Source organism: Penicillium verrucosum, assembly GCF_028828655.1.
Source record: "Penicillium verrucosum strain IBT 35672 chromosome Unknown utg000004l_segment0_segment0, whole genome shotgun sequence".
Taxonomy (NCBI): domain Eukaryota; kingdom Fungi; phylum Ascomycota; class Eurotiomycetes; order Eurotiales; family Aspergillaceae; genus Penicillium; species Penicillium verrucosum.
The window spans coordinates 623,887-649,040 of NW_026643213.1; the positions used below are offsets into that span (position 1 = coordinate 623,887).

The following is a 25,154-nucleotide window of genomic DNA, read 5'->3' on the forward strand; positions in this document are numbered from 1 at the left end:
TACCGAAAAAAGAGTATAGAATCTGTATTGCAAAGAGACATCATTAGCGATTTACTCCAAGCAGCGACACGTTGATATTTCCAAGGCCACAATCAAAAGAAACAACAAGCATCCAAAGACTCTACTCAGGAGAACCAATGTAAGCATCGACGACAGGGATTTCAGCCCCTGTCATACCTCTTCCGGCTCTTCCTATTAAAATTCCGGTTCTAATGCGAATCTCATCATGATAGAGTCTGTTTGGTGGATGTTTGTTGTTTCCTCACTCGTGGTCCTGTCAGGGGAGTTAAGTACCACATACCTATTAGTGTATTATTCCAGCATGAACCAAATAACAATCTCAGTTATTAATCTTGGTCCACACTGGACTTTGGTGTTGGTTGGAGCTTGAGAGGAGGAAAGAGTTCAGTTTGGAGTTTTGTGAGAAAATTTGGTCTGGTGGAGCTCCATTAGTCATGGGAGTCACGTGTTGGTTTTGTATGGGGCGGGTCTGCCCCTGGCTAATGGGCATGGATTTTGTATAAAAGAAATTGTATAATATTTAATGGTCCATGCTATACTGGTATAGATTTCATAACGGTCATGATTCTCTTGGTGCTGGTTAAAGCATGTGGGGTGGAACATCTCCAGATTTGATCAAGAGGACGGCTTCATTGTCCCACAGCAAGAACATGTCCACCACTGAGTTTCCATAAAGCTACTACACGAGGTGCAAACCCATCCAAGGGGCTTCTTATCTACACCCCGATCCAAGGACTTGAGGGTATCCAGTGGACGGGTTCGGTTCTTGAAAAGAAATGGGTCACCAGGATTCGCGTCTTTCTCTTCCTTCCGATCAAGAGTTAAAGGCCTTTTCTTCGAGTTTCGCGACGTCGACTGCACTGGTTGGATATTGTTTGGGACAGAGGTAGATGTGGATAGCGTATTAGTCGGAGGCGGTCGTTCTGCTGCACAAACATCACAACATAAGAAGGTAGACGGGTTCTCGAGAGTGCACATTGGGCAGCTCCACGGTGTCTCGTATGAGCTATTATCGGCTGAAAGATCAACAGTTTCATTGCGAGTCGATGAAGGGGTTTCTTTTGGAAGCGCAGATGAAGTTTTAGAGATAGCAGGCGGGATGTCGGAAGCAGTAGGTGGCGGTGATGATTTTGTTCGGGGTCCTGCCGGGTTTTCTTGACTTGGCGGAACATATGACGACTCATATTTCTCCCTTTCTTCCTCTTGTATCAGTTCGATAAATGCCTCCATGATAGCCCTCTCGTTTGCGTCATCCTCCTCGGCTTGGGTTCTGAACCCATGCGAGGCCTCTTCCGCAAGTTCAGTGCCTCGGTCTGTACCAGAAGCACAACCCTGGGTCACCTCAATACGCCGCTGGGCAGCGTCAGCCCGGAGCTTCCGTATATCTGTTCCACGGAGCACGCGGGTGCCGCCAAGCTTTTTGCCGGAATTTTTAGTAAGAACCCTTCGCTGTTCAGCAGCCGCACGAGCTTGACGTCGAGCTTCATCCAGCGGAATTCTTTGGCCACCCAGACGCTTTCCTTGGGATAAGAAGCCCTCTCCGGTGTAGCCTTTTCGGGCTAGTTCCTCGTGCTCATCACGAAGTTGATTCCACAGTGCATGAAACTGCTGGTTGTGCGGACCAATCACGTTATGGGCGAGTCTAAACTTTATTAGGATTTGTATATTGTGATGTTTAGACATTAGATCACTCACTCGTGAAGCATAGTATCCAAAACCTGCTCGATGGGGAGAAATTGCCGTTGATCGGAGGGATACCGTAATCTTAAACAAATCTTCTGGCCCGAGTTGACATTCAACCCCAGCAGGTTTCGCTGCTGTGGATAAAACTCACAGAGCGCGCCCACTCTCCAGGCGCGCTGTCGCATGATCGGTTTGACCAATGATGCAACTTTGCGCAGGATCAACAAGGCCTCTGCTTCTCTGGGACGTTTCTTTTCATGGCGGTATTCTGAGATCAGAGGATCTAGCTCCCGCATTTTTTGGGATTTCTGATCAAGGGCCTGGAAAGTACGGTAAAACAAGATGCCGAGAATAGGTGAGATGTTACTGCCTTTGTTTGGATGGCCTCCTCCGAGGCCAGGGTCTAAACAAGAAGATTTCACATCAGAGCAGGACAAAACGATGGCATTACACAGATGGCCTCGCGGGTAGCCAGGAACAAGTCAAAGGAACATAGCCAGTGATGGAAATTCCAGAATCAATCCAAGTTCGGGGTATCCATGGGTGGCCTTTTGGCATTGATAATCAAGCAAGGCACCAACCAATTTGAGGCCTGATATTTTAGGATTCAAACTCGATCACGTGTCTTGGTTTTACATAGTTGTGTAGTGGAATGACAATGGTAGGAGAGACGATTTTGAGTGCAATTAAAATGCTCTATCTGGGTAATACCAATAATTGCTAAAGCGATGATTTTCGTTTAATCTCATATGTTTAATCTCAAATTTGTAGGTATCATCTTGGGTCAAGATATATATTCACAGTATCCTACGTTAATACAGGATAGCCAAGTTTCTAAAAACAATATTTTGCTAGTTTCTCCCTATCTCTGATCACAGAAATTCATATAGACCTTGAAGGAATAAAAAGAACAAGCATAAAGAGCATAACTAGTCCTGCATACTTCCTGTCCTTAACTGTTGTATACAAAGCGCTGCTCATGTGACCTTCCCGATAACACTCTCGGTGTTATCAGCATCCATCTTATCGAACTTTCGCTCTTCTTTTTCTTTCCAACTACTTCCCAAATAAACAAGATGACGAGCGACGACCTATTCTTTTTTGACTACGTGAGTATCATGGAAGGAGACAAAGAATATGTTTGGCGCTGATACTTCCTCACTAGCTCGCGTCTATACCCCATGACGTAAGACGGTATTCCCTCGAAGTCGCAGACTCGATCGACCGACAAGTCGACTATGCCGCACACGCGATCAAGGATACGCTGGCACAGCAGTCATGGCTACCACCCACTGTTCGCCCAGCTCGTGTTTCCCCGAGAACGCGGTCATCGCAAGGCCTGACAGACCGGATCCAAAGCTGGATGGCTCAGAATCGCGCATGGTCGGCGGCCATGCTCGCCTTTCTCGGAACCGGTGTTGTATTATACTATGGAAACAAGAAATTGCACGGAAAACGGAGAAAGGCCAAAAGGGCAAGCAACGGCGCAAGGAAAGAGATTGTTGGTATGTGTCATAATGCCCGCATTTGATCTACACCGGGGTCTGAGTGCTGATTATCATAGTCGTTGCCGGATCGCCACATGAGCCGATGACAAGGGCTATTGCCATGGATTTGGAACGTCGAGGATATATCGTATATGTGACTGTTTCTTCCGCGGATGAAGAGCATATCATCAAGTCTGAGAACCGTGTTGACATCAAGGCTCTCTGGTTGGACCTAACAACTGTAAGTGTTGTTTATGTATGTCTTATACGGGAGAACACAACTAAAATTTGCACACTAGCCATCCTCCTCGCCATCCGAAACCCATCCTTCGTTGCAAGAGCTTCGCTCCTTGATCACTAAACCGCAGTCGCCTATCGCCGGAGTGCCTCCGCACACCTGCCAACTGAGCGGCCTTATAGTGGTCCCATCGCCCAACTATAGCGCAGGCCCTGTCGCAACCATCCCGCCATCATCGTGGGCAGACACAGTCAACACCCGCCTCCTCTCGCCTATCCTCACAGTGCAGGCATTCCTCCCCCTGCTGACTCTCCGCAGCAATAACAGCACTATCGTCTTTGTCAATCCCTCCATATCATCCTCCCTTTCCGCACCATTTGCCGGACCTGAAGTTGCCACAACCCGAGCAATCTCAGGCTTCGCAGCCTCGCTTCGCCAGGAACTTCGTCTCCTCGAACAAGGCAATGTCGACGTCGTCGAGCTGCAGCTGGGCAATATCGACTTAGGGCCCGCCTACCGAAATGGCCAGAATCAGATCGCAGGCACAGAAGTCCTCGCATGGAGTACCCAACAGCGAGCCCTTTATGCCTCACAGTATCTGTCCAGCGTTGAGCAGCGCCCAGTTGCCTCTGCTGGTCCCAGCACAGTACGCGGGTCTCCGGCACGGAACCTCCATTACGCTATTTTGGATGCTTTGGAGCCCACCTCGCGGAATATGTTCGGCCGGAAAGTGTCCAAGAAGCCTGTCATGTATGTGGGCCGGGGAGCTCGGTCGTACAGCCTGATCGGGGCCTGGGTTCCCAGAGGACTAGTGGCACTGATGATGGGGTACCGCAGTGGGAATGGGATGAACTCGGAGACCCCGAGTGGCAGCGGCAGTGAAACCAGCTGGGAGAGAGTTTAAGCTCGTGTACTATGCTCGACACACCTCCCTTCATGCCATTCTCATCTTTAATATGTCAAAAGCACTCGCTTTGAATAATGTTTTTTTTTGTACATAATATCATTGGAAATACTCTTCACTCCTAATAGCACTGTTCTGTGCGGTTTTGCCATTCACATCATCACATACTAACATATAGTCTCGAAGCGACACAATTATTAGATTAGCAGTTACCTAGTCGGATATCATTGGGCTTACGCCGCACTATCCCATGCCTATGCACCTAGACAATTCCCCCAGAAGAAGAAAATCGACCCATCGCCTTACCCCAAACCGACACACCCTTCATCTCAGTCGATTGCCCACCACCACACGGCCGAACAAAACCATCGTGCCCGCAAAGCGGATCGCGTCTCGTCCGCTTAATCTTACCGTGCGTCAGTCGGCGACGCAAATGAATCAGCGCCCAGGAAACAAGGAAGCAAACCAGAACCGCAGCCAAGATGCCGAAACAGTATCCCACCACACGCTTGCTCTTCTGTCCGTGTTCGCCGACGTCGAGGAAGGTGTATGGGTACCAGCCCTCGGTTTCGTGGGTGATATATGCGACGCAGAGGTATAACAGGAGCATGAGGATTAGGAATGGGATTGCAATGAATGGGTGCGGCGCTGTGGCTGGGAGTATGATTTCCAGGAGGGCGTAGACGGAGTTTAGGCAGTGCTGGGAGATCTAGAAATTGGGGATTAGCTTGAACTGTGGCTTGTAGCAAGTGTCTTTAGCTTTTTCGCTGTATATCTGCGGAATGGAGAAATGTTGCGGGGATGGGATTGGAAGGTAGAGCTTCTGATATGTCAATGTCGATGCCCAGGTTCTTGTTTTGAACCGATCCCACTGGCTGAATCTTATTTATTTGACGAGGACATATCGGAAAGAAAGCACAGTGGAAAAAAGCCGAAAGATGATACGTACATTTTGCCAGCCGGTGAATTTCTTCTTGTACCACGGCGGAGTGAAGAGTACAGCCCAGAAGACAACCGTAACGAGGAACGGGTACGTTGTGATTGTCACATACAACAGGCTGTGTAGCACTCGAAAGGCCCGCGGCCAGTAATTGAGGAGAACTGAATGACCCGTTCGTGCGTAGAAGGCTGTATGGACTGCAGCGAATAGCATGTAGAAGCCAATACCCCAGTAAGTCAGCCAGGTGAAGTAGCTGAAGGAGTGACCGATCGAAGCGTGATCATTGTGGGTGCCATACCAGCCCCAGAAGACGAAGATGGAGGTGAAAATGTACAGTGAGATCAGACCGCGAAGACCGGCGAGGATGGCGGGGGGTAAGATCCAAGACGTCTCGAAATGGTGCTTGTTATCGGTAGTCGGGTCGACTCCGAAGAGAGTAGTTAGTGAGGGTCGAGGCATGTTGTTGTGTGTCTGGTGGTTTCGTTGTATCTCAGGAAAATTGAAGCCAAAGAGGCGAACAAGCAAGAAAAAGAAGATTAGCCGTACATGCACTGGCTTAGGCGGGCAGTAAGTCGATGGTTAGATGCTGACATTGGAGCTGGGGTAATCAATGGCTGCTTTCCCGTGATATAGAGTGACCTCGCAAGCCGTTCTGCACCTTGAGGCTTCCATAATGAGGAGAGACCAGAGCCAGTCATGTAGGCAGCTTTTCTCTAGTCTCACCTTTGATTCATTTTGTTCCGGCAAGCAATGACTCTACACACTGAAAAGAGTTTGAAGACTTGTAATTGAACCTAACGTTGAATTAGACTTAGGGGCGAGACTTAGGATCGATTCTATGATCATGTTCATGTCATGATATGCTCGAACATGTCACGCCGCTTTGCTCCTCACATTCTTTTCTCTCTCATGCTCTTTCTCTCGCACGCTCTTCCCCCCGCGCTATTCTTTCCTACACTCTTTTTTTTGCTGTTTACTCACTCCAGCCATGTCAGGAACTTACCCGTCAGGTAGCGTGTTCTCGCTCGCTTTCTCGATAGCATTGCAATACCAGACATACCAACCTATCCAGCCATGTCTACGGGCGACTATAGAGATCACCGCCTTGAAGTAAGGTACATTAATTTCAACTTCTCTTTTACATACACTGACATCTTACTAAATCTTCTTTTTTGGATGTTCTTCTTAGGGTCTTTCTAGTTGTCTTTCTAGATGTCTTTCTAGATGTCTCTTTATATATCTTTTCTAAGGCATTATAAGGCATCATCTAGGTTCAATATTACTACTAACTACATAACTAACTAGTTACTGCCTAGCAATATAAACCAGCGATGAAAAGGAGGATTATTGATCAAGACTCAGTCTGGGAAACATTCCTTGCTTTGTATGTATAACCAACTTGCATGGGTTGATCATATGCGAGACATCACAAAGCTCAAGTCTGAGGATGTTGTTCGTTCCCATATGAGTTACTCATTGAGGAACAAAGCCACCAATTGGTACGACACGGAGCTCACTGACTTTGAGAAAGCGTCGCTTCGATGGATGCCCCTCGAGGAGGGATGGTATCCTCAACTTATCAAGCGCTGGAAGCCGCCGAGGGCGGAAGCCCTACGCAAAATGGACGTAACTCGATACACATGGAATGACGTCCGTATAGGCAAGGAGCCTAGGGACTACGCCCAAGAAATTATGAGGCACTCGCGCGCCGTAGGGCGCGACGAACTCTTTGACCAGCTGGTCAAAGTCAGAGACAACATCGAACCATCCTTACGGAGAGATGTTATAAATCCGAGCGACACGACCACATTAACCGAGTTCCTAGAACATTTGGACCTGAAATTCCTCGACTGGCAAGACCAAGTCGTTTCTCGAGAACAGCGCATGACGACCAGACGTATGACAGCACCCTTGCCCCAAGCCCAACTCAACAGGTTCCAGAACAGACCCAGGCCCCAGAACCAACGGACACAACACTGGACAAGTTATCAATTCAGCGCTAACCAGGACCAGCGCAATCACCAGGCAGACATGTTTGTGGGGGCAAATCCAACGGCCCAACAGCAGAATAGGATGCCTCCGCAACCATGGAACCGACACCAGACACAAAGAAGATGGCAAACCCAGCAAAACCAGCAAGATCAAGGTCAGCAATATCAACGGCAACTGCCACAGCCTCCCCCGACAAATCTCCAAGTCGGAAATCAAAACCAACTGCGCATTGAGCCTTCCAATTGCCAAACATGGTCCTGTGCTGGATTGCCGGAATGTGGATTGAGACATATGATAGATAACTTCCGAGCGTATTTTACGAACTAACGCCCTGGGGCATTCTCTGTCAATTCTGAGACTGTTTCTCGGAGGTTTAAGGGTCCAGTAGATGAGGGAAAGGTCTTGATAAGAAAGAGGGGCCGCTATTCCATAACAAGTGCGATTAAGGCGACTGAAAGCTGAGAGGGCCGTGCGTGAATCCAGACCATCGGCGTGAAGCTAAAGGTTTTGGTGTCTCACAAGAAACGAGAGAGCGATATGACATACGGAGTACACTGAGACATATCTGGTACAAGAGCTCTGGTGGAAGATGATTTATTTCTGCTTTGGCCTTGCAGTCTTTGCAGTCCACATTGGGAAGGTACCGCGAAAGGATACAAGTGCCTGTAAAGATCCAAAGAGAAAGAGACTCAAAACTAGTGTTTTTTCGTAGTTTGCTAAGCGTTGCTAAGTGTTGCCAAGTGTTGCCAAGACGCGGTTTCTAAATCGCATCGAAAACACAATGTCTTACTAGTTCCATATGATGGGTAGTGATGTGTGGTATTTTTAGTGTTCTCCTTCTTAACTTATGTAAAAACCCACATAGGATTTGCGCAATCATTATGGATTTCAATAATAGGTGCGTGCCCTCTTATAGAGCTGATCTTATGTGGTCTAGTCTCTGACCTTTGAGGAACGAAAATGATAGTACCTCAAATCCAGGGAAATCTAGGGTGAAGATGTTTTGAAGAAATTATATTCAAAAGAGAAATAAAGGGAGGATGCGCCCTTCTTATGGACACTTGATATACAACCTACAACTACTATTCTTCCAATGTTAAGTTTAATGTTCCTCAGGTGGTGGTACCTAGTTACCTAGTTAGGTATAGTGCAATGTTCAGTCTAACCGTGGGCCCGGAAATGCATGCTGAGTAATATGTGATACTATTCCCAACTAGGGATAGTGAAAATCACAAACCATGGTTGAGTTGACCCAAAAGGCCGCGTATGTATATTTGTCCTTTCATCTCCCAGAGACTTCTAATGTAGTGATTGTACTACTAAGATGGAAAAGAAATCTCATTATACAACAGTTTCATAGAAGAGATTCTATAGGGCTATATATCTATCCCATTACGAGCCATTTTCAACCCTTTTCGGACTGTGGTACCCGCTCTCGTGGCTTGCAATATAACTAGGTAGGGGATGGTTTCACTTCTCTCGGCTATTGGTGCGAAGCTGGAAACCTCGCCCATCCTAGATTTTATATATAACTAGGCACCAGCTGCTTCCAAGGCTGTCATATTTCTACAACATAAAACGCAATAGAATAGCTCATGCATGTGGTTCTTCAGATCAGCGAATGGTGAAACCACCCGTGTGGGGAGAGACGGCAGAGGAACTAGGACTGGAACTAGAATTCTAGAAGATAGCGGGTCAAACTCCCGAGGTCAGTTACAGTGAAATTATTTGTGAAGTCAATAGTAGATTCCCAAGGTTATATATTTCAATTAAAGAATCGTTATAGCCAATAACAATGCATAATATGCTTGATGTTATTCCTGTGTTCTTGGCGACCCCCCTGAGCAGTTCTCTTTCCCCTGAGAAGATCCCTTGTCAAACGTCGAGAATTCGGTGGAGTGACTGTTTTATTTTAGTGCACGGGACGCTTCTATTTACTACTTGTCATAGTCTCGTTCCAAGGTTTGCAATTGTGATCGTCAGTGCCCTCCGTTTTTCTCCTTTCTCCTTTCTCTTATCTCTCTCTCTATACTCTCTTCCTCCTTTCCAAATGCCCTGAAACTTCTTATTCCTTGCTTCAATACTCTCGGTAGGGCTGTCATTCCTTTGGCTCTATAATCTCGCCTCCCCGCCCGAACCCTTCCCCTCCCCCCTTTGTGTATTATCCAACTCCGCTCTCGACTTCGGAACTTCAAAGACTACTCCGATGCTTTCTGCGCAAATCTCGAAAGATCCAACCGACTCGGGATAAATGATTCAATAGCCGACCATTTCATATTTACCTATCTATCATGGACATGCGAGGGAAACTAAGCGAATGTCGCTCCATATCCCACGACACCCTGCGGAGTGGCTCGCCACGGGTGGCGCATTTTGATGGCGAAGTTCCTCCCGCACTCTCCCCCCTCGACGCATTCGCCGCTCAGAGTCGATTTCTTGCCCGGCAACTCGATGAGTCTCGACGAGGAAACCGCCGCATGAGTCGGCTGCCGCCGTCGAGTGTGGCACGATCACTTTCGCAAGGCCGCCCGGGCTTCTACCGTTCCAAATCATCGACTGAATCCCGCACAGAACTGACCCGGCAACCCACGCAGAAGGGACTGCCGGAGTTCGAAGACCCCAAGTACCGCCCTATCTCCGAACATCCTCGGTTGAGCTCAATTTCCCATGCCAGCACTGAGGCTAGCTATTACGAGGATAATGACAATGCGACACCTCGGACAACGATGTATAACACTGGCCCGGAGACCTATGGGATGCCGCGCGCCGAGTCACCAGAGGAGGTTGCGTCACACGCAAGTGGAGCGGAGGATGCGCCTGCTGGTGTGGCGGTTGCTAAGCCACAAGGTTCATCGATCGACTCAGCTTCGCGACTGGACGTCCCACGCACCTTGGCACCACCAGTGTCACCGCGGTCGCGCCCATCCAGTAGTGCCAAGGTGACACACCCTGAGAGTTCTGATGATGATTACAGCAGCTCCAATGGTGGGTCGACCTTCTCCCAACCTCGAAAGCTGTCCTCTGGAAGTGCTGCGTCATTGCCATATTCCCCCATGTCGACATTCCCTGCACGACCCCACCCTCGATCACCATCCTTGAGTTCGGAGACATCAGGAACGGGGACTAACCACCTCCCCCGCCCTTCTTTCAATTTCTCTCGACCTCTGAGTCGGTCCAGTACGAGCTTGTCTGCTCCTGGAGCCTCCACGCCTACAGAACCGATCCTTGCTTCTGGGTCGAATCATATGCACCGTCGCAGCAGGCCTACTCCGCTACAACTTTCGACCGAAGATGTTGATGCAATGGCGGCCATGGATGGTGATCCGTCGTCCGCCGTCTCGTCTTATGTGTACGCCAAGTACGCGCTTCCGCGCGGACGCTTCATGTCACGGGATTCCGTTGTCTTTGCGGGCTTGCAAACACCTCATTTCGAGTGGGAGGAGCCCCTATTCGAGAAAACTCCTCCCCGGCACCCAGAGGAGCGGCCGCGGATGACACGAACACCATCCCCTACTCCCCACCGCCAATTTGAGCACTCACCGAAGCCTCACTCGATGTACGAAGTTCCAGCTTGCAAGCCTGAAATCCCGACCCCGATGCCGATATTCCAACCTCAATCTCCACCTCAATCCCCACCTCAGCCTCAGCCTCAGCCTCAACCTCAACCTCAACCTCAAACCCCCAAGTCTCGACGAACCCCACAACCACCGCCTGTGTCCGACTCGCCGGTGGAGCCTGCATCACGGCCCTCTGTTGAGAACACCAGCCAGACGATCAACGACAAGGATGAAACTGCCTCTTCTGCGGATTCGGCCAGCACCATGCGGCCCCAAACCGCTGCCGCTCAGGTGACGGCTTCCGGCCTCACGGCTGATGACCATGTCGCTAAGGGCATTGAATGCCACGAGCGAGGATCCCTGAGTGAATCGACGTATCATCTGCGGGTTGCCGCGAAACAGGACCACCCAACGGGAATGCTGCTCTATGCGCTTGCCTGCCGACACGGCTGGGGCATGCGATCCAATGAGAAGGAAGGCGTGCGATGGTTACGCAAAGCTGTGGATTCCGTCGGATTGGAAATGTTGGCTGATCCGGATGCTCCCGGTGCGTCGAAGGCGAAGGAATTGCAAAAGGCATACCGGGCTCAATTTGCTCTGAGCATTTATGAACTGGGCGTCAGCTACTTGAATGGCTGGGGTATCGAGCAGGACAAGTCTCTTGCGCTGCGCTGCTTTGAGATCGCCGGTCAGTGGGGGGACGTTGACGCCATGGCCGAAGCTGGATTCTGCTACGCGGAGGGTGTTGGCTGTAAAAAGGATATGAAGAAGGCGGCACGCTTTTATCGCCAGGCTGAGGCCAAGGGTATGAGTATGGTTGGAAATAGCTGGTATGTTTTTTTTCTTAGTAGTTGCATTTCCATTGACCTCACTAACGAGTATGTATTTGCAGGATCTACAAGGACAAATACAACGAGGTCGAGTCCACGTCCACATCCACTGGACGCTCCCGTGGCCGAAATGCCAGCGGAGAGAAGGACAAGAAGCCGCGCAGCAAGTCCCGCACTCGCAGTATCTTCCAACGCAAGAAGTCCAATGTGTCGGAGGCATAGACTATCTGTCTGTTATATTTCTGTCTCAATGCGCTCCCCTTGAAATTGTGGGAGAACCATCCATTTTGCATTTTGCATTATGTTTGGAGCGTTCTGAGCCGATGTTTGATTTATTCGCATTTTTCTTTTTTTTTTTTAACTCGATTCTTCGACTTACATTCCTTCACTTTCTCTCATCTGTTCTCATTTTCTCATTTTCTCATTTTCTCCTTTCCCCGAGCCGCCTGGGCAGCTGTTATCGAGCATAGACCGAGTTGGGTTCACGTGTCTCGCTTAATACTTCAATTCTTCGTGTTATACCCTTTCTTCCCATCATTCGCCAATTTTTCAACTTTTTTTATATTTTATTTTCCTGGCACCCTCTTTTTCATTTCTCTTTTCATATTTCTCTTGGTCATATTGTTGGGTATGATCCCGTGAACAATTTGGTTCATATTTTGACAGATATTTTGCTTGCTGCCTCAGTGTGGCGATTCATGAACTCATGACAGAATCAAGACAGCGTTGATCTGTATTCTTTTGGACTTGTAGGAACTATTTCCTTGATATTTTCCCGTTTCCGGTTCCAATATACAACATATAAAGAATATAAAAGAGAATAATAAGTTCTAGACCCCCGCATTGTTCCCCGGCTTTTGTCTCGGAGCATTGACCCGAATTGGCCTCATCTCCGGACTTGATCCCCCAAATCCACTGGCATCTTCCACGTCTTGTGGTTTAGCGGGGGATTAGCGGGGATGGACAGAACCAATTCGGCTTGTCTGGCTTGTCTGGCTTTTACGTATAGACGTATAGCACTGAATACGGGGGGTGCACACTCCTTGCATCCAGGGTCGCCCCCTCTTGGCAGCAACGCTATCTTGCTAGTCTCACCGTTCACCAATGAGAACCCTGTTATTCGATATTCCAGTGCAACCGGGCTCCATATGAGTATCTCTTAAAAAGGTCACTCCAAATCTCTCATAGATCATTTAGGAAAAAGGTTCTGGTAGGACAAATATACCCGTCCCGACGCATGCCGCTTATGAGAACAGTCATTCTTGGTTTTTTTGGTTCACCTCGGCTTTTCTCTTTCATGTGGTGATGATGATTAGACTTGCACTCTCTTAATCTGAAACGTTCTATACAACCCCAGACTGATTGATCGTATCTCCCCGGAAATCTGGATTTCCCCAGATGCTAAAATGAGACCTGGAGTTACTATATTCCCCATATTGAAAATTGTCAAATAACTAAAAATAAAAAGGAAATTAGATGAGGGACTACGGAGTATATCGTACTTAGTTGCATTATATATTTCCCCTTTCTTTTTTTCGGATTGCATTTTGGTGGCTTTTGACCTGCTGCATAACATGTGACGGACAGAATATACCTTGTCAGCTCCTTCATTTTTCCAAGGTAAATTCTTTTTTTATTATAAAGTACCGACTACTACCCACACCCTTTCTAAGCCTGTGCTTGTATCACTTTCATTCATTCCCATTTCCTTTCTGGCTTCGAAGCTCTTCTCTTTTCCTAGGTGTTTGTTCGATTCGGTATGTATAATGTTTGGCCTAGAACCATCTTCCAGTCCCTAATACAACCACAGTAACAAGATGTCAACCGCAAAGCCCGAATTCGTCGAGGAGGAATCCCACATAACCCAAACACCAACCAAGAAGAGCTTCGGCGCACGTCTCGGTGCCCATTTCAAGAAATGGTGGTGGGTGCACTTGATTATATTCATCGCCTGTTTCCTCATTATCCTACTGCCGGTGTAAGTTCAAGTCCACTCCATCCTTGTTTAAAATCCGACTTGACCACGCGGACGCCACACGGTCCAGACCGCAACATAATCATGAATAATCATGAATATGAACATGAACATTCCACTCACCCGGCATTGCATCATCTAGTGTCTACGTCGCTTATCCCAAGATCGCACAAGGTGCCGTCAACGACTCAACCCTCAGGATCTCAGAGATGATCCTCAGCGACCCAACGCCCGAATCCTTCCATCTCGAGCAGAGACAGTTCCTCGGCTCGGATAGTTCTTATCATCCCCAGATCTACGCTTTCAATTCCTCGGTCTCGTTGGCCGGAGCGGATCCGTTCGCTTATGTTACTGTCCCGCCCGTGAAGTCGAAGGACGGGGCGGAGATTCACTTCGAGCAGGATGTGTCTTTGGCTGATGCTTCTGCGTTCGGGGATTTTACTACCGCTGTCATGTTGAACGAGGAGATTTCCTTGAATATCTACGGAAGACCCGATTTGAAACAGGGTGGTTTGCCGACGACTACGGTTACTTATAACAAGACTGTTGTTATGAAGGGTATGTTTCTCTACCTGGTTACATTACTTGAATACACAAAGTGAGTGTATGATTGGAACAGCACCGTGGACTAACTCGATGAACCAGGCCTGAACCACCTCAAGGGCTTCACCGTGGAAAAGTTCTTCATCATGTACCCACCCGTCAACGGGTACGGGCTGAACGGCACTGTCATCATCCCCAATGCCTCGGTCATGACCATTCCACTGGTAATTATTCCTCTTTCAGTACATATGATTCCCGTTTTCCATAATGCTAATATACAAACAAATAGGGCAACGTAACTCTGAATCTCGAAATAGCCGGCAAACCAGTGGGAACAACCTACCTGACCGACCTAACCCTCAAACCAGGCAACAACAGCGTGCCAATGATCGGCAAGGTCGACCAAGCCACCATCATCACCCTGCTCGCATCAAAGTCCAGCCCTTATAAAGATGGTATCATGCCCTTCGACATCACCGGAAACGCAACATCAACATACAACGGCAAGGAACTGCCGTACTTTAGCAAGGCGCTGGCTGCGAATAAATTGTCTATCAAGCTGGATGTTAAGTCTGCGTTGAGCGCGGCTGGTGTTAATATTTCCCTGTAGTGGGCTTTTGTGTTTTGTGTTTTGGGGGTGGTATACCGTTTCTGTTTCTGTTTATGTTTATGGGTTATGCTCTACGTTCTATATTTCTATATTTCATTACCTTGACCGGTAGTGGGATTTGGGATTTGGTGATTTATGTGTTGTTTGGTGATTTGTTTCACTTTTGTGTATATTTAATACCCTTTTTTTATAAGCTTGCGCGGTGAATATGATTTCCAGTATATATGGATTTGTTTCTATAGAAGTGTAGACTGGAAGATATTGTAGATGACTTTGAGAAAAGAACAAGAATGACTGAGAAAGACAGGAATTGTCAAGAACCTCCCCGGAGAATAAAGTTGGGGCGCCAAGACAACAAGTGGGTCCTGTGTTACCGGCCTCAGACACTAACATTCCCTTTTCGGCTAGCGGCCTTTCGAAGTATAACGACGGCCAATGCGATTGTTTCGAGTTGAATGTATTTTTATTAGAGACGCGAGGTTAGCGACGTATGTGTATGAAATTCATTTACGTGTTATTGAGTGAGGAGAGAAATAGTTTGGAGGAGGAGTAGAAAAGAATCAAACAAGGAAGGGCCAGGAGATGATGTGATGGGAAAACAGTTTCACTTGAGAAGGGGAAAATAAAAAGAACGAGAGAGAACCGTGCAAAATGATTAATGAAATGAGAGGGATGGGAAAGGGGAAAGGAAAATAATGGAATGATTGAAGATGAGAAGGAAGAAAAGGGAAGGAGGGAATAGGGTCAAAAATAATTGGAGTTGAGTTGGGGGAAGAAGGGACGTGAATGACTTCAAAAAAGCCGTCATGGGAATGAGAAGAAATATCCAAGAAGAAAGGGGTAATCGGGGAAGTGCTAGACAGTTGGGAATAGCCTCAACCGTGAGCCGCAGGAGTGGGTGAGATAGGAGTTACCTCGGAAAGGCAGGTGGGGATAGCCTCAAGAATGGAATGGTGATTTCAAGGGAACACGTACAAGGAATCAATAAAGATATTCATAGGATAGCAAGGAATAGCATCAAGAACGACGAGAAAAGGTGGGAATAGCTTCAGAAGGAATCTAGAAAAAGTGGACCTGGGGATTGTGAATAGCTTCAAGATCACCTAATTGAGACACCTAGAATCCAGCCAATCAGATCACTAGAAAGATAAAAAAAAGCACAGTTACCATGAAGATCCAGAGTAGTTCATCAACCCCAAGCCCCACTTAGCTCAGTGGAAACAAGCATCCGTTGGTGTCAGACCGGAAAACGGTTACTAGGCGAGACACCTTCCGATTGACTGGGATTGTAGAGCGCGTGTGTTCGAGCCAAGGGCGAGATCTTCTAAGAAAATAGTTCCTAACAGGCGTTTGGCCCGCCTGGCCCCGACCGACGGACAAGGCGTGGGCCTTCTCTGGCATATAGGGGTAGGAGCGATTGAAGGTTCGCTAACAACACACCGTAAATATCTACTTCCCAGCCGGTGAAGACGGGCTCGAGCTATCCCTTCGGGGCCCTCGCCTGTGATACAAACGGGGTTAGGTCAAATGGGGTTTTTTTTTTTTTTTTTTTTTTTTCTTTTGAAGATGTATTGATTCTATCAAAGACCCTATTTCCCCAGATATTTCTGGTCTCACTCACAATTGATGATCCATCCAATACAATAGAAATGAACTTGAAATGGAAAAATGACCATTGATATATGTATGCTATTGGGAGCAGCGAGAAAAGACTACCTCCCTTCTACCATTTTCCTCATAACAGATTCCTCATTAGCTGAATTCACAAGGATTCCCTCCGTAGCCGCCAGCAATCCACCTTTTGCATTGTTAACCTCCAGATACTTCCCGTCCCAGCTGTATATAACATCTTGATGATGCTGCTGCTCACTAAAAAGAAGTGCCACACTTTTAGCTACAGCCTCTGGTCCTTGAACAGCAACACCAAGCCCTTCAATAAAAGCAGTAAGAACCACGGCAGTTGCGGTCCAAGAAGGTGCAACCGCATTGAGTCGAACCTTCCCCTCAAGTTGAGACCCGATTCCACGGATAATTCCCAGAACGCCATGCTTTGCGACTGTGTAATCACCAGCACTGAAGTTCTGGAACGAAGCCGTAGAAGCATTGATCACAATACTGCCAAGTTCACCAGATGCACGATGTGCCGAGTGTTTCTGTACGTAATACGCAGCTAGACGAACGGTGAAGATCACACCGACAAGATTGACATTGATCGTCCGCAGATCAGGAGGGGTAAGGTGGCCATTTTCGTCAAGGCTGTCGTCCAGGAAATTAGTCGTTGGTCTGATGCCTGCATTGGCGAAGACATGGTCAATGCGACCGAACCATTCTTCAACCTGGATAAATGCGTCCCGTTGACTTTCCCATGAGGAGACATCCAGTTGGATGAATTTGAGCTTGTCTGAGATCTCGAGATCCGGGGGTAGTTGCTTCATGTCGCCGATGATTACATTCGCGCCGTGCTTGAGACATAACTCTGCAGTTGCCTTTCCGATTCCCGCCGCGCCGCCTGGTTTTTATTAACATTTCTGGTTCGGTATGTGTGGCGATAGAATGGAAAGACATGCATACCGGTGATGAAAATTACCTTATCCTTCATTGCCTTGAAGATATGCTCGGAAATTTGTACGGCCGCCATGGTCAAAGAGAAGTAAATGGTAAAGTTGTGTAGTGTCTTTATACTCGAAATAGAACCCTGTACTTATAGATTTTGCTTCGACCCCCATATATATGACCCCTCAATTCTCAAACAGAATGTGAGGTGTCACTCGTGGGTCACACACGGGCCTGGACGAGGCCTGCCGAATCAAGATCATCGATTGCTGCAAGATCGATCTGCGCCAAGCTTCAGCAATGGTACTTATCACCTTCTGGTAATCTTCGACTCAAGTGCAGCTCTGGGGGAATGGCCACACAGCGTCTAACCAAGTCGAGGGTACCGCCGACCTTCATTTTTCATACATGGTTCTTGAGATGTTCCTTTACCGAGCCATTCACCACTACAGCCACCAATATCAGATGACACAGACCCAACCTCGATGGCTCTTCCTGACTTGTTAAAGAAGACTTGACATTCGATAGACACGTCTTCGATCAACTCCCAGTCATGAATCCCATGCAGCTTGCCGAGGAGATAGTATGTACATTTAATCAGATAACTCCCTCTCCATAGCCCAAAGAACAAACCCTTTACTATAACCCCAGGTCAAAGGAGGACAATATTGCTCCCCGACGACGCGGAAACCCCTTTTCAGCCAATAAGCACCTCGAATCTCGCGAACGGACCTGAGCATCATACACGCGCGAGACAATCCAGTGCGTCCCGCAAGAGACATTCTCCTCTTCAGTTCTTCTTCACACGCCTTGGCCAAGCTTTCCCCAATGCCTTTCCTCCTATACCGAGGATCCGGCGTGATTGCGACAGCTACGAGTTCAAAACCACCCTCGCAGTGCGCATTTTGAGATTCATTATCGAGGCTATCGAGCACCGTAGAGCTAGCGGCGAAGATCTCATCCGCACTGAATTGATCAAAATGGCCCGGTAACTTCCACGGTAGGCCTTCGGAATCCGGCGAGTAGACTTTCAAACTTGCAGTACCGATGATGGCATTTTCAGCGAATGCAATCGCAGTGAAGCCGGATTCCTCGAGTTCTTCGGCAAGTTGCGTGTCGCTCGTGAGCCGAGGTCCGCTTTTTACGAAAGAAGTGCCAGTCGTATCATAGTAGCTGATGTTGATAATGTCCCGGAGCTCGGGTAGGAAGGACTGCTTGAGGAGATCACTTTGAGTGAAGGTTTCGATTCTGTAGGAGGGAGCTGATGAAGACGGGATGATTGTTATAACCTCCGGGGTGTGTAGTGGGCCTTCCATGGTGGTAGTAGACATTTTGAAGATGGAAAGAATACCCAAGAGAAACAGTATTTAACAATTGATATAAATAATACTCTAGTTCTTCGAGAATTCAAAAGAATGTAACTTGTCAAGGGAAAGGCGTGATAGACGAGGAGTGAACGGAAGGCCGCAAGATAACGCCGAATGCCGGAATGGATAGCGGCCAGTCCGTGCGTATCTCCAAATTCTCGTATTCTCACGTTTCGTGTGAATCAGAAACCACATGAATGATGCCCAATCATTCGCCAGTGCCAAGAGAGTAAATACTCCCTAGGTTCCCAGTGCATAGGTGCCCACCACTTCTCATGAAGAACAGCATAACCCGTCTTTATATCCTCCGGCCATGGCCACTAAATATTCCACGAGAAGTTCACGGTAATCCATGGGGTAGGGTCAGGGTCTCCACGAGAAAGGGTAACGTTCAAGACGGCCATGCTGGTATCAAAGCTATCCTCGACTGCCAGCAACTCCTCGAAGTAGTGGAACATCTTCAATGACGGCTGCAGAATCATAAATCCAGCATTCAATGTATCCCAGTCCCAAAAGTCCTCTAGGACACGCGACGGATATAACGAGTGATTCGACCTAAGTTGGGGCAAGCCAGCAGCAATGTAAGTCCCTACCAAGGGTATTTCAACCCGTTAATGGATAAGAGGTGTGAACCTTGCAAGCTACGCCACATAGGTGCTGAGAATTCTGTCGAGGCATCTTGCCAGGACGGAATCACCACTCAAAAGCAAAATCCGGTCGTACTGGACCATCTCCCACAGCCGCAGTTTTGTCAGGACATCGGCCCATCGGGATTCCGTCGGTCGAACCCAGTCCACTCGAAAATCGGACCACTCGGTGACTTCTGCACCGTCGGTTTGGAGACGGTCTTCTTTTTTTATATATATATCGAAATTCTGGTGAATAAAGACCACGAAAGGGATGGCCAACCTGGTTTGCGTTTCCGATGCGTGGAGGAGCTGGTATGTGAGGATTCGAGCCGCGTCAAAATATGGATCCCTGGTGTTGCGGAATTCGGAGATGAAATGATCTTTGTGTTCGGTGGGGTCGCTCAGATAAGTCGCGTAAATTATTCGTTGCTTTCTGCTTGCTTCTGGTCTTTCCATTTGAGACAAGTAGATATTCCATAACCACGGCAGAAACAAGCACAAAGCCGCTGAAAGGCCCAATGGGGCCGAATAGGTTCCATTCTCATCAAGGTCGGGATTATTGGATGCTAATATCCATGGCCGTCAGTCACCGGCACATCTTTATGTATATCAAACCGGAGTACCTAGAAAGTGTGCGAGCTCCTCTCATTGTGCTCTCTGCGCAACCCAATATAGCTGCTTGTCTCAGTTTCTTTCTAGATTTGTCTAAATAGAGAACAAGCAATACCTAGTCATTTAACCCTCAGTAAAACGATGATTCTAACACGAGCTGGGCTTTTGCTAATTCAAGGTTGATGTTGTTCTTCTTGCAAGACCACTCCTAGTAAGATAAGGGTCCCCGGTTTGCCGCTGAATGTGATATATCAATCACGACTAATACATCTAGTTGCACAAATGACTGTATACCAAAAGATCAACTGCATATAAATCAAGAACTCTAAACTTAATATGACTCTGAGTCTCGTTTTGCCTTTTTTCCTTCTTCTCATACACACGGCTTTTTCTACATCTTCGGTATAGCGATGAGTGGGGATAGCCAACATAACCAACACCATGTCAATTCCCAAGGCATTCACTCTTCCGAGAAACATACAAGGATGTTCTACGAGCGTCTGAATTATAATTGGGCAATCTTCCCTCTAACAGCTACTCTCTACTTCGTTGGTACGTCTTCACCATGAGCACATTGTAAAATATATGTATATAAACGGTATAGCTTTATATCGCATAAGTATCTGGATTGGCTTCTACGACATGTTTGTTAAGCCAGGGGTGCTCTGGACACCCGACTGCACCATTCTAGTCATTATCTACGCTCCATTCCTAGTAGGACAGCTTCCACCATACTCGATGTTATGGGGTCTTTGTCTACCGATGCGGCCTTTTGCATATAAAGAGTCACCCAAGGGACGTTATTTCCGCGAACTCAAAGTATGCTTAGTTACGAAGGGAACAAACCTTCAGGTAAGCTACCTTTCTTTATCGCCTTAAATATCCTTTCGTACTATATCGAAGCTCATGCATCAGTGATAGACCGTGATGAACTCTATCAGACCATGGCAAAATTGCAGACACTCTCAGAACATCACGTTTCATGTGGCGTTAGATTCCACCGATGATGATTTCCAGGCAGCACTTCCAGATTTTGTCAATGTGGTGAGAGTACCAGCCTCATTCCAACCGGCCTATGCGAAATATAAAGGACGGGCCTTGGAATGGTGTCGCCTGCATTGGAAACTATCCGAGCTTGATTGGGTACTGCATCTAGACGAAGAGACTGAGATCGATGGGTACCTGGTACAAGCCTGTCTTGACTTCATCGAGCGAGGAACAGAAGACATCGGAATGGTATATGTTCCGCCTGGATTATGATCTTACACAGTACTAAAACAATGTACAGGGAACAATCTACTACACTTCGCATAATTATTGGAAAAATCCTTTCTTGACCACTGCTGAGATCTTCAGAGTGGCTGAGGACTTTGGCCGTTTCCAACTTCCAATCCGACTTTTCAAACGCCCTTTACTTGGCTGGATGCATGGCTCCTTTATATTGATCAATGGTGCCGTAGAGAACAAGGTCACCTGGGATACTGGATGTCTTGCTGAAGACTTTTGGTTTGCATTCCATGTATGTGATCTGATTACATCAACATCTAGTTGCTAATTTAGAATATCTTACCGAACAGGCGGCACGCCGAGGAGTCAAGTTCGGCTGGATTCACGCAGTTGCACGAGAACAACCTCCCGTTAGTGTTTCGGATTTGATTAAGCAACGTAGAAGGTGGTACACGGGGATCATGTCTATGGATAGCTGGTTGGTCAAATTGGTCCTCGCAATCTCCATGATGGGACCGTTAGCTTATGGAAGCGTGTGAGTATTTCGAAGGATCTTGCTGGCTCTGACACTAATATCGACCGTATTTAGCAATCTATATACATTGGTACGCGGGTGGAACATATCCGTTTCGCATTGGTTCTTCGGGTGGAATCTGTGCAACATCGCCGTGGACACGCATGGTCTTATTGTGGGGAGTGTGCTCCAGGACTTATACCTCGGTGACACTCCTCTGGGTTCCTTGGTTTTGCATATAATTTTGACATTGCTGTGGGCGCCATTCGTGCAGTTCGCGCATTCAATAATCTTTATATCGGCATTAATTTGTCCGGCAAGTAATTTTGTGGTGATCAAAAAGGTATAGCATTGCGCCGATAATATGATGAAGATCATTTTGGGTTGATAGAAAATATATGACATCCAAGGTCATGATTTTATTGTATGAAGCCCAAGTCGACTATTGTACACATAGCGACCACTAGTTACTTTGATCGTATTGCCTTTCAAAGATACAGCTGGAGGCTACCTTGGATATAGTGGGAATAGTATGACCCAAAAATGTCCATGTAGAGTACCATGGCTGGTAATTCAAATAAAAAAAGAAAGAAAGAAAGCATCAAACGATCTCTGTGGCATATGGCATATGCAAAGCATGTGACAATGTAGATCGTGACAGTCCAAATGTTTCGACGAAAGGGTCAACCAGAATACCAGACTCTCCTCGTCTGCACTAGCCCATTCGACCTTCTTATATCCCAGCTTGCTCAGTCCTTGGGAAATGTAGGGAAGTCCCAGTGTTTGCCGCCTTTAATCAGCTTCTGGTCCAATCCATCAGTTCCACGGCTCACATAGAGTACCTTGGTGAAGAAGACATCGCTCCGGTAGCTGTAAGACACATTTCCGGGTATGAAGGCCACATCACCCGTGGTCAACATCGCAGTTGGATAGTCTCCAATCTTTATTTTCAGGATTCCTTCAACAACCTGGAATGCGCTGGAACCAGACTGACTGTAAACTGGTGCTGTGATATTGCTTTGCAGTCTGGATATCGTGATCGTGGACTGAGTGAAATTGACATCCTGGGCCTGAGTGGGTGTGACAAGCGGTTGTACAATTTGATACCCATATCGAGAGTTGAGATACTTTGGCCCGTACCCATTGGCAATGAAATATGGTGTAGCGGGAGCTCCCAGTGAGTTAGAGCCTGTGTGCCATTCTGTGCCAGACGGCGCGGTTCCATTAATCAAATCGCGGCGAGGTACGAAATCCAGTTGCGAATAGACGTCAAACTGCTGAAGGGCGGAGATGGTACTAGCATCACTGCCGCCAGAGGTTGAATCACTGCTAGCTGCGGGAACATAAGGTGTGTTTGTTGACGAAGTGAAATTAGTTCCCAGTGCGTAGAACAAGTCCCTACTCAAGTGTCAACGTCAAGTTCCACTGCTGAATTATTTCCCCAACTAGGGAATACGCCGTGCGGGTTTGGTACTCACTCGAAGCCTCCGGGAACAATAGCACCGATCATCTCAGTATCTGGATCTAAGACTTGGAAGGTATGGGTCGTATTACGAGGCACCGAGCCATAATCGCCTTGAGACAAAAGACGAGCTTGTTGCCCACCATTTCCTTTATCCGCCCACAGTTGAAAGCGGCCCTTCAAGTTGTAGAAGTTCTCATAGTGTTTCTGGTGGATATGCGGTAGGACACCTAGTTCTGTGCTCACAGGAGCGCTTGTGCTCATAAGGGTGAAGGCATAGTCGGAGGACGGACCCGTTACCATAAATCTGTACACTTGGCTGCCAACGGAGACTGCATGAGAGTTCGCATAGTGCGGAATCACATATGGTCGGAGATAGTCGGGGGCGTTTTCAACATAGAGATCTGAAAGCGATGCAGTGCTGAGTTTGCCCGGAGTGGTCGAAGGTTGACCATGGGAAATTCCAGCAGCGAGGGTTATAAACACGACCAAGAGAAAGTACATGGTGAAGTGTACTGTCGAGGATAAATTGGTCACATTTAGGGAGGTAAGGTGGGTTTTATATAACTGTAGAAGGGGTTGTAGAAGAGGTTACAGAAAACGGAAGGTTGCCTTGATCGGGACCTGCGAGCCGCTAGATATATTTACCGGCAAGTTTGAGGCATAACCGTGATTTGTCCTTGAAGCCATTGAATGCCTTTAGCCCACACACACTTTGTCGCTCACTTGCCAAATTCGTCTTCACTCGGCTGACTCAGCGGCATAACGGTGGACTACAAGTGCCGACTCAGGGCCAGAGCGGCATCAGAGGTTAATCGTCATAGGTTTAAAGCCATATCTTTTAGTCCAAGGGATTATACAAAATATCGAATGCGTGCTGAGTCTGCTGACAGTATGCCAACTTGGTCCGGAAAGTCCGACGAGACGACTGGGTTTCAGGGGGCATATCGCTCCATCTAGCTTCAAACTGTCAACGCGATCGTTGCCCAAAAGTTACAAAAGTTCACAGAAGCAAAAAGACTACCCATAATTGCTGCGGAACACTTATCCGATGGCTTGGATTGTTTGCAGTTGTGAGCTCCTGTTGTCTGGTCTGAAATCTCAGGTATAAATCAATGGGCATCAATTCTGTCGTTGAACACTGGATGGAGCATATGCAAGCAGTGATGATCTTTCTCGGCTTTCGGTGAAATAGGCGCCGAATCCACCACCCTTATTCAGATCCACCACTTCACTCAAATTAGGGATAGTACTAGTATAACACGTAACTGTTGGTTCCTTAGTGGGGCTTCCATAGGACTATAAGCACATAGATGGGTCTTGGCATTGTAACAGTCTATATGTGGGGTCATGGAGAGTCAAAACTGATGAACAGTCCTAGGATGCATCTAAGAATATCCCTACAGGGTGTGAGTGCGGCGCGGGCTATCTTCTCACACCCCGGGGCACTGAAAAGCGAAGTGCCGAGTTTCTTTGCCCAAAGCCAACACAGTCTGGTGATCCTTGGACGGAGCCTTGCTGTTTCACATAGTTTATCGTAAAATGTCAATGAAATATGAAGCAGTCAAGTCTATACCTAATCCATGAGGGTTAGTGCTGATCTCAGAGTCTCGGAAAATCCGAGTGACGCGGTTTCGGTTTCGGACCACCCGATGGGGGGCCGCACTAGCTTTCAAATGTAGGAGCTGGAGTGCATTCTCAAGGAAATTAGAACGGCAGTGGGAGTTGTAGAGGGAAACTAACACTTTATTGTCCCACAATCTCTCAAAACCCCACTTGTGTGGTGGACCCTACACGGATGGTAGTTGGGTAAATAAGGAGGCTTGTGAGATATAAAATCTCAATCCCGTACGGAAATTTTGTGAAAGAACTCAATAACAAAATCATTTTTCTTTCTCTGCTACCACTTCATCATCGTGCTTTGGGAGACGGTTACTCTTCTGTCGCTTTTTGCTTCCCGTGCATGGGATCGGTGTCATCTGACCCTATGTGACAGGACTGTAGTCTCCT

The 25,154-nt window shown here is 47.5% G+C and overlaps 11 protein-coding genes across 11 annotated transcripts; 5 read left to right on the plus strand and 6 right to left on the minus strand.

The window, feature by feature from the left end:
- Window positions 1-636: 636 nt before the first annotated feature.
- N7516_009691 (metalloendopeptidase WSS1) lies at window positions 637-2,000 on the minus strand (the record flags this gene model as incomplete). Its single annotated transcript, XM_057222410.1, has 2 exons — window positions 637-1,663; window positions 1,717-2,000. The coding sequence occupies 2 exons, from the start codon at window positions 1,998-2,000 to the stop codon at window positions 637-639; spliced, it is 1,311 nt and encodes a 436-aa protein (XP_057069631.1).
- A 780-nt stretch (window positions 2,001-2,780) lies between these two features.
- Window positions 2,781-4,333, plus strand: N7516_009692 (DUF1776 domain-containing protein; the record flags this gene model as incomplete). The annotated part of the gene is made up of 4 exons (XM_057222411.1): window positions 2,781-2,813; window positions 2,870-3,209; window positions 3,269-3,432; window positions 3,491-4,333. 4 exons carry the CDS (start codon window positions 2,781-2,783, stop codon window positions 4,331-4,333), a joined length of 1,380 nt encoding a protein of 459 aa, XP_057069632.1.
- Window positions 4,334-4,432: 99 nt separating this feature from the next.
- Window positions 4,433-5,732, minus strand: N7516_009693 (uncharacterized protein; the record flags this gene model as incomplete). Its single annotated transcript, XM_057222412.1, has 3 exons — window positions 4,433-4,500; window positions 4,640-5,042; window positions 5,283-5,732. The coding sequence occupies 3 exons, from the start codon at window positions 5,730-5,732 to the stop codon at window positions 4,433-4,435; spliced, it is 921 nt and encodes a 306-aa protein (XP_057069633.1).
- A 957-nt stretch (window positions 5,733-6,689) lies between these two features.
- N7516_009694 (uncharacterized protein) lies at window positions 6,690-7,276 on the plus strand (the record flags this gene model as incomplete). The annotated part of the gene is made up of 2 exons (XM_057222413.1): window positions 6,690-7,170; window positions 7,215-7,276. The coding sequence occupies 2 exons, from the start codon at window positions 6,690-6,692 to the stop codon at window positions 7,274-7,276; spliced, it is 543 nt and encodes a 180-aa protein (XP_057069634.1).
- Window positions 7,277-9,556: 2,280 nt separating this feature from the next.
- N7516_009695 (tetratricopeptide repeat protein) lies at window positions 9,557-11,874 on the plus strand (the record flags this gene model as incomplete). The annotated part of the gene is made up of 2 exons (XM_057222414.1): window positions 9,557-11,652; window positions 11,715-11,874. 2 exons carry the CDS (start codon window positions 9,557-9,559, stop codon window positions 11,872-11,874), a joined length of 2,256 nt encoding a protein of 751 aa, XP_057069635.1.
- A 1,595-nt stretch (window positions 11,875-13,469) lies between these two features.
- N7516_009696 (DUF3712 domain-containing protein) lies at window positions 13,470-14,780 on the plus strand (the record flags this gene model as incomplete). The annotated part of the gene is made up of 4 exons (XM_057222415.1): window positions 13,470-13,630; window positions 13,770-14,185; window positions 14,273-14,394; window positions 14,460-14,780. 4 exons carry the CDS (start codon window positions 13,470-13,472, stop codon window positions 14,778-14,780), a joined length of 1,020 nt encoding a protein of 339 aa, XP_057069636.1.
- Window positions 14,781-16,492: 1,712 nt separating this feature from the next.
- On the minus strand, window positions 16,493-17,418 carry N7516_009697 (uncharacterized protein; the record flags this gene model as incomplete). The annotated part of the gene is made up of 2 exons (XM_057222416.1): window positions 16,493-17,289; window positions 17,352-17,418. 2 exons carry the CDS (start codon window positions 17,416-17,418, stop codon window positions 16,493-16,495), a joined length of 864 nt encoding a protein of 287 aa, XP_057069637.1.
- Window positions 17,419-17,926: 508 nt separating this feature from the next.
- Window positions 17,927-18,664, minus strand: N7516_009698 (uncharacterized protein; the record flags this gene model as incomplete). The annotated part of the gene is made up of 1 exon (XM_057222417.1): window positions 17,927-18,664. The coding sequence occupies one exon, from the start codon at window positions 18,662-18,664 to the stop codon at window positions 17,927-17,929; it is 738 nt and encodes a 245-aa protein (XP_057069638.1).
- A 356-nt stretch (window positions 18,665-19,020) lies between these two features.
- N7516_009699 (putative glycosyl transferase family 8 family) lies at window positions 19,021-19,785 on the minus strand (the record flags this gene model as incomplete). The annotated part of the gene is made up of 2 exons (XM_057222418.1): window positions 19,021-19,255; window positions 19,346-19,785. 2 exons carry the CDS (start codon window positions 19,783-19,785, stop codon window positions 19,021-19,023), a joined length of 675 nt encoding a protein of 224 aa, XP_057069639.1.
- Window positions 19,786-20,868: 1,083 nt separating this feature from the next.
- N7516_009700 (glycosyltransferase family 2 protein) lies at window positions 20,869-21,707 on the plus strand (the record flags this gene model as incomplete). The annotated part of the gene is made up of 3 exons (XM_057222419.1): window positions 20,869-21,177; window positions 21,230-21,460; window positions 21,519-21,707. 3 exons carry the CDS (start codon window positions 20,869-20,871, stop codon window positions 21,705-21,707), a joined length of 729 nt encoding a protein of 242 aa, XP_057069640.1.
- A 724-nt stretch (window positions 21,708-22,431) lies between these two features.
- Window positions 22,432-23,648, minus strand: N7516_009701 (uncharacterized protein; the record flags this gene model as incomplete). The annotated part of the gene is made up of 2 exons (XM_057222420.1): window positions 22,432-23,080; window positions 23,161-23,648. The coding sequence occupies 2 exons, from the start codon at window positions 23,646-23,648 to the stop codon at window positions 22,432-22,434; spliced, it is 1,137 nt and encodes a 378-aa protein (XP_057069641.1).
- Window positions 23,649-25,154: the final 1,506 nt, after the last annotated feature.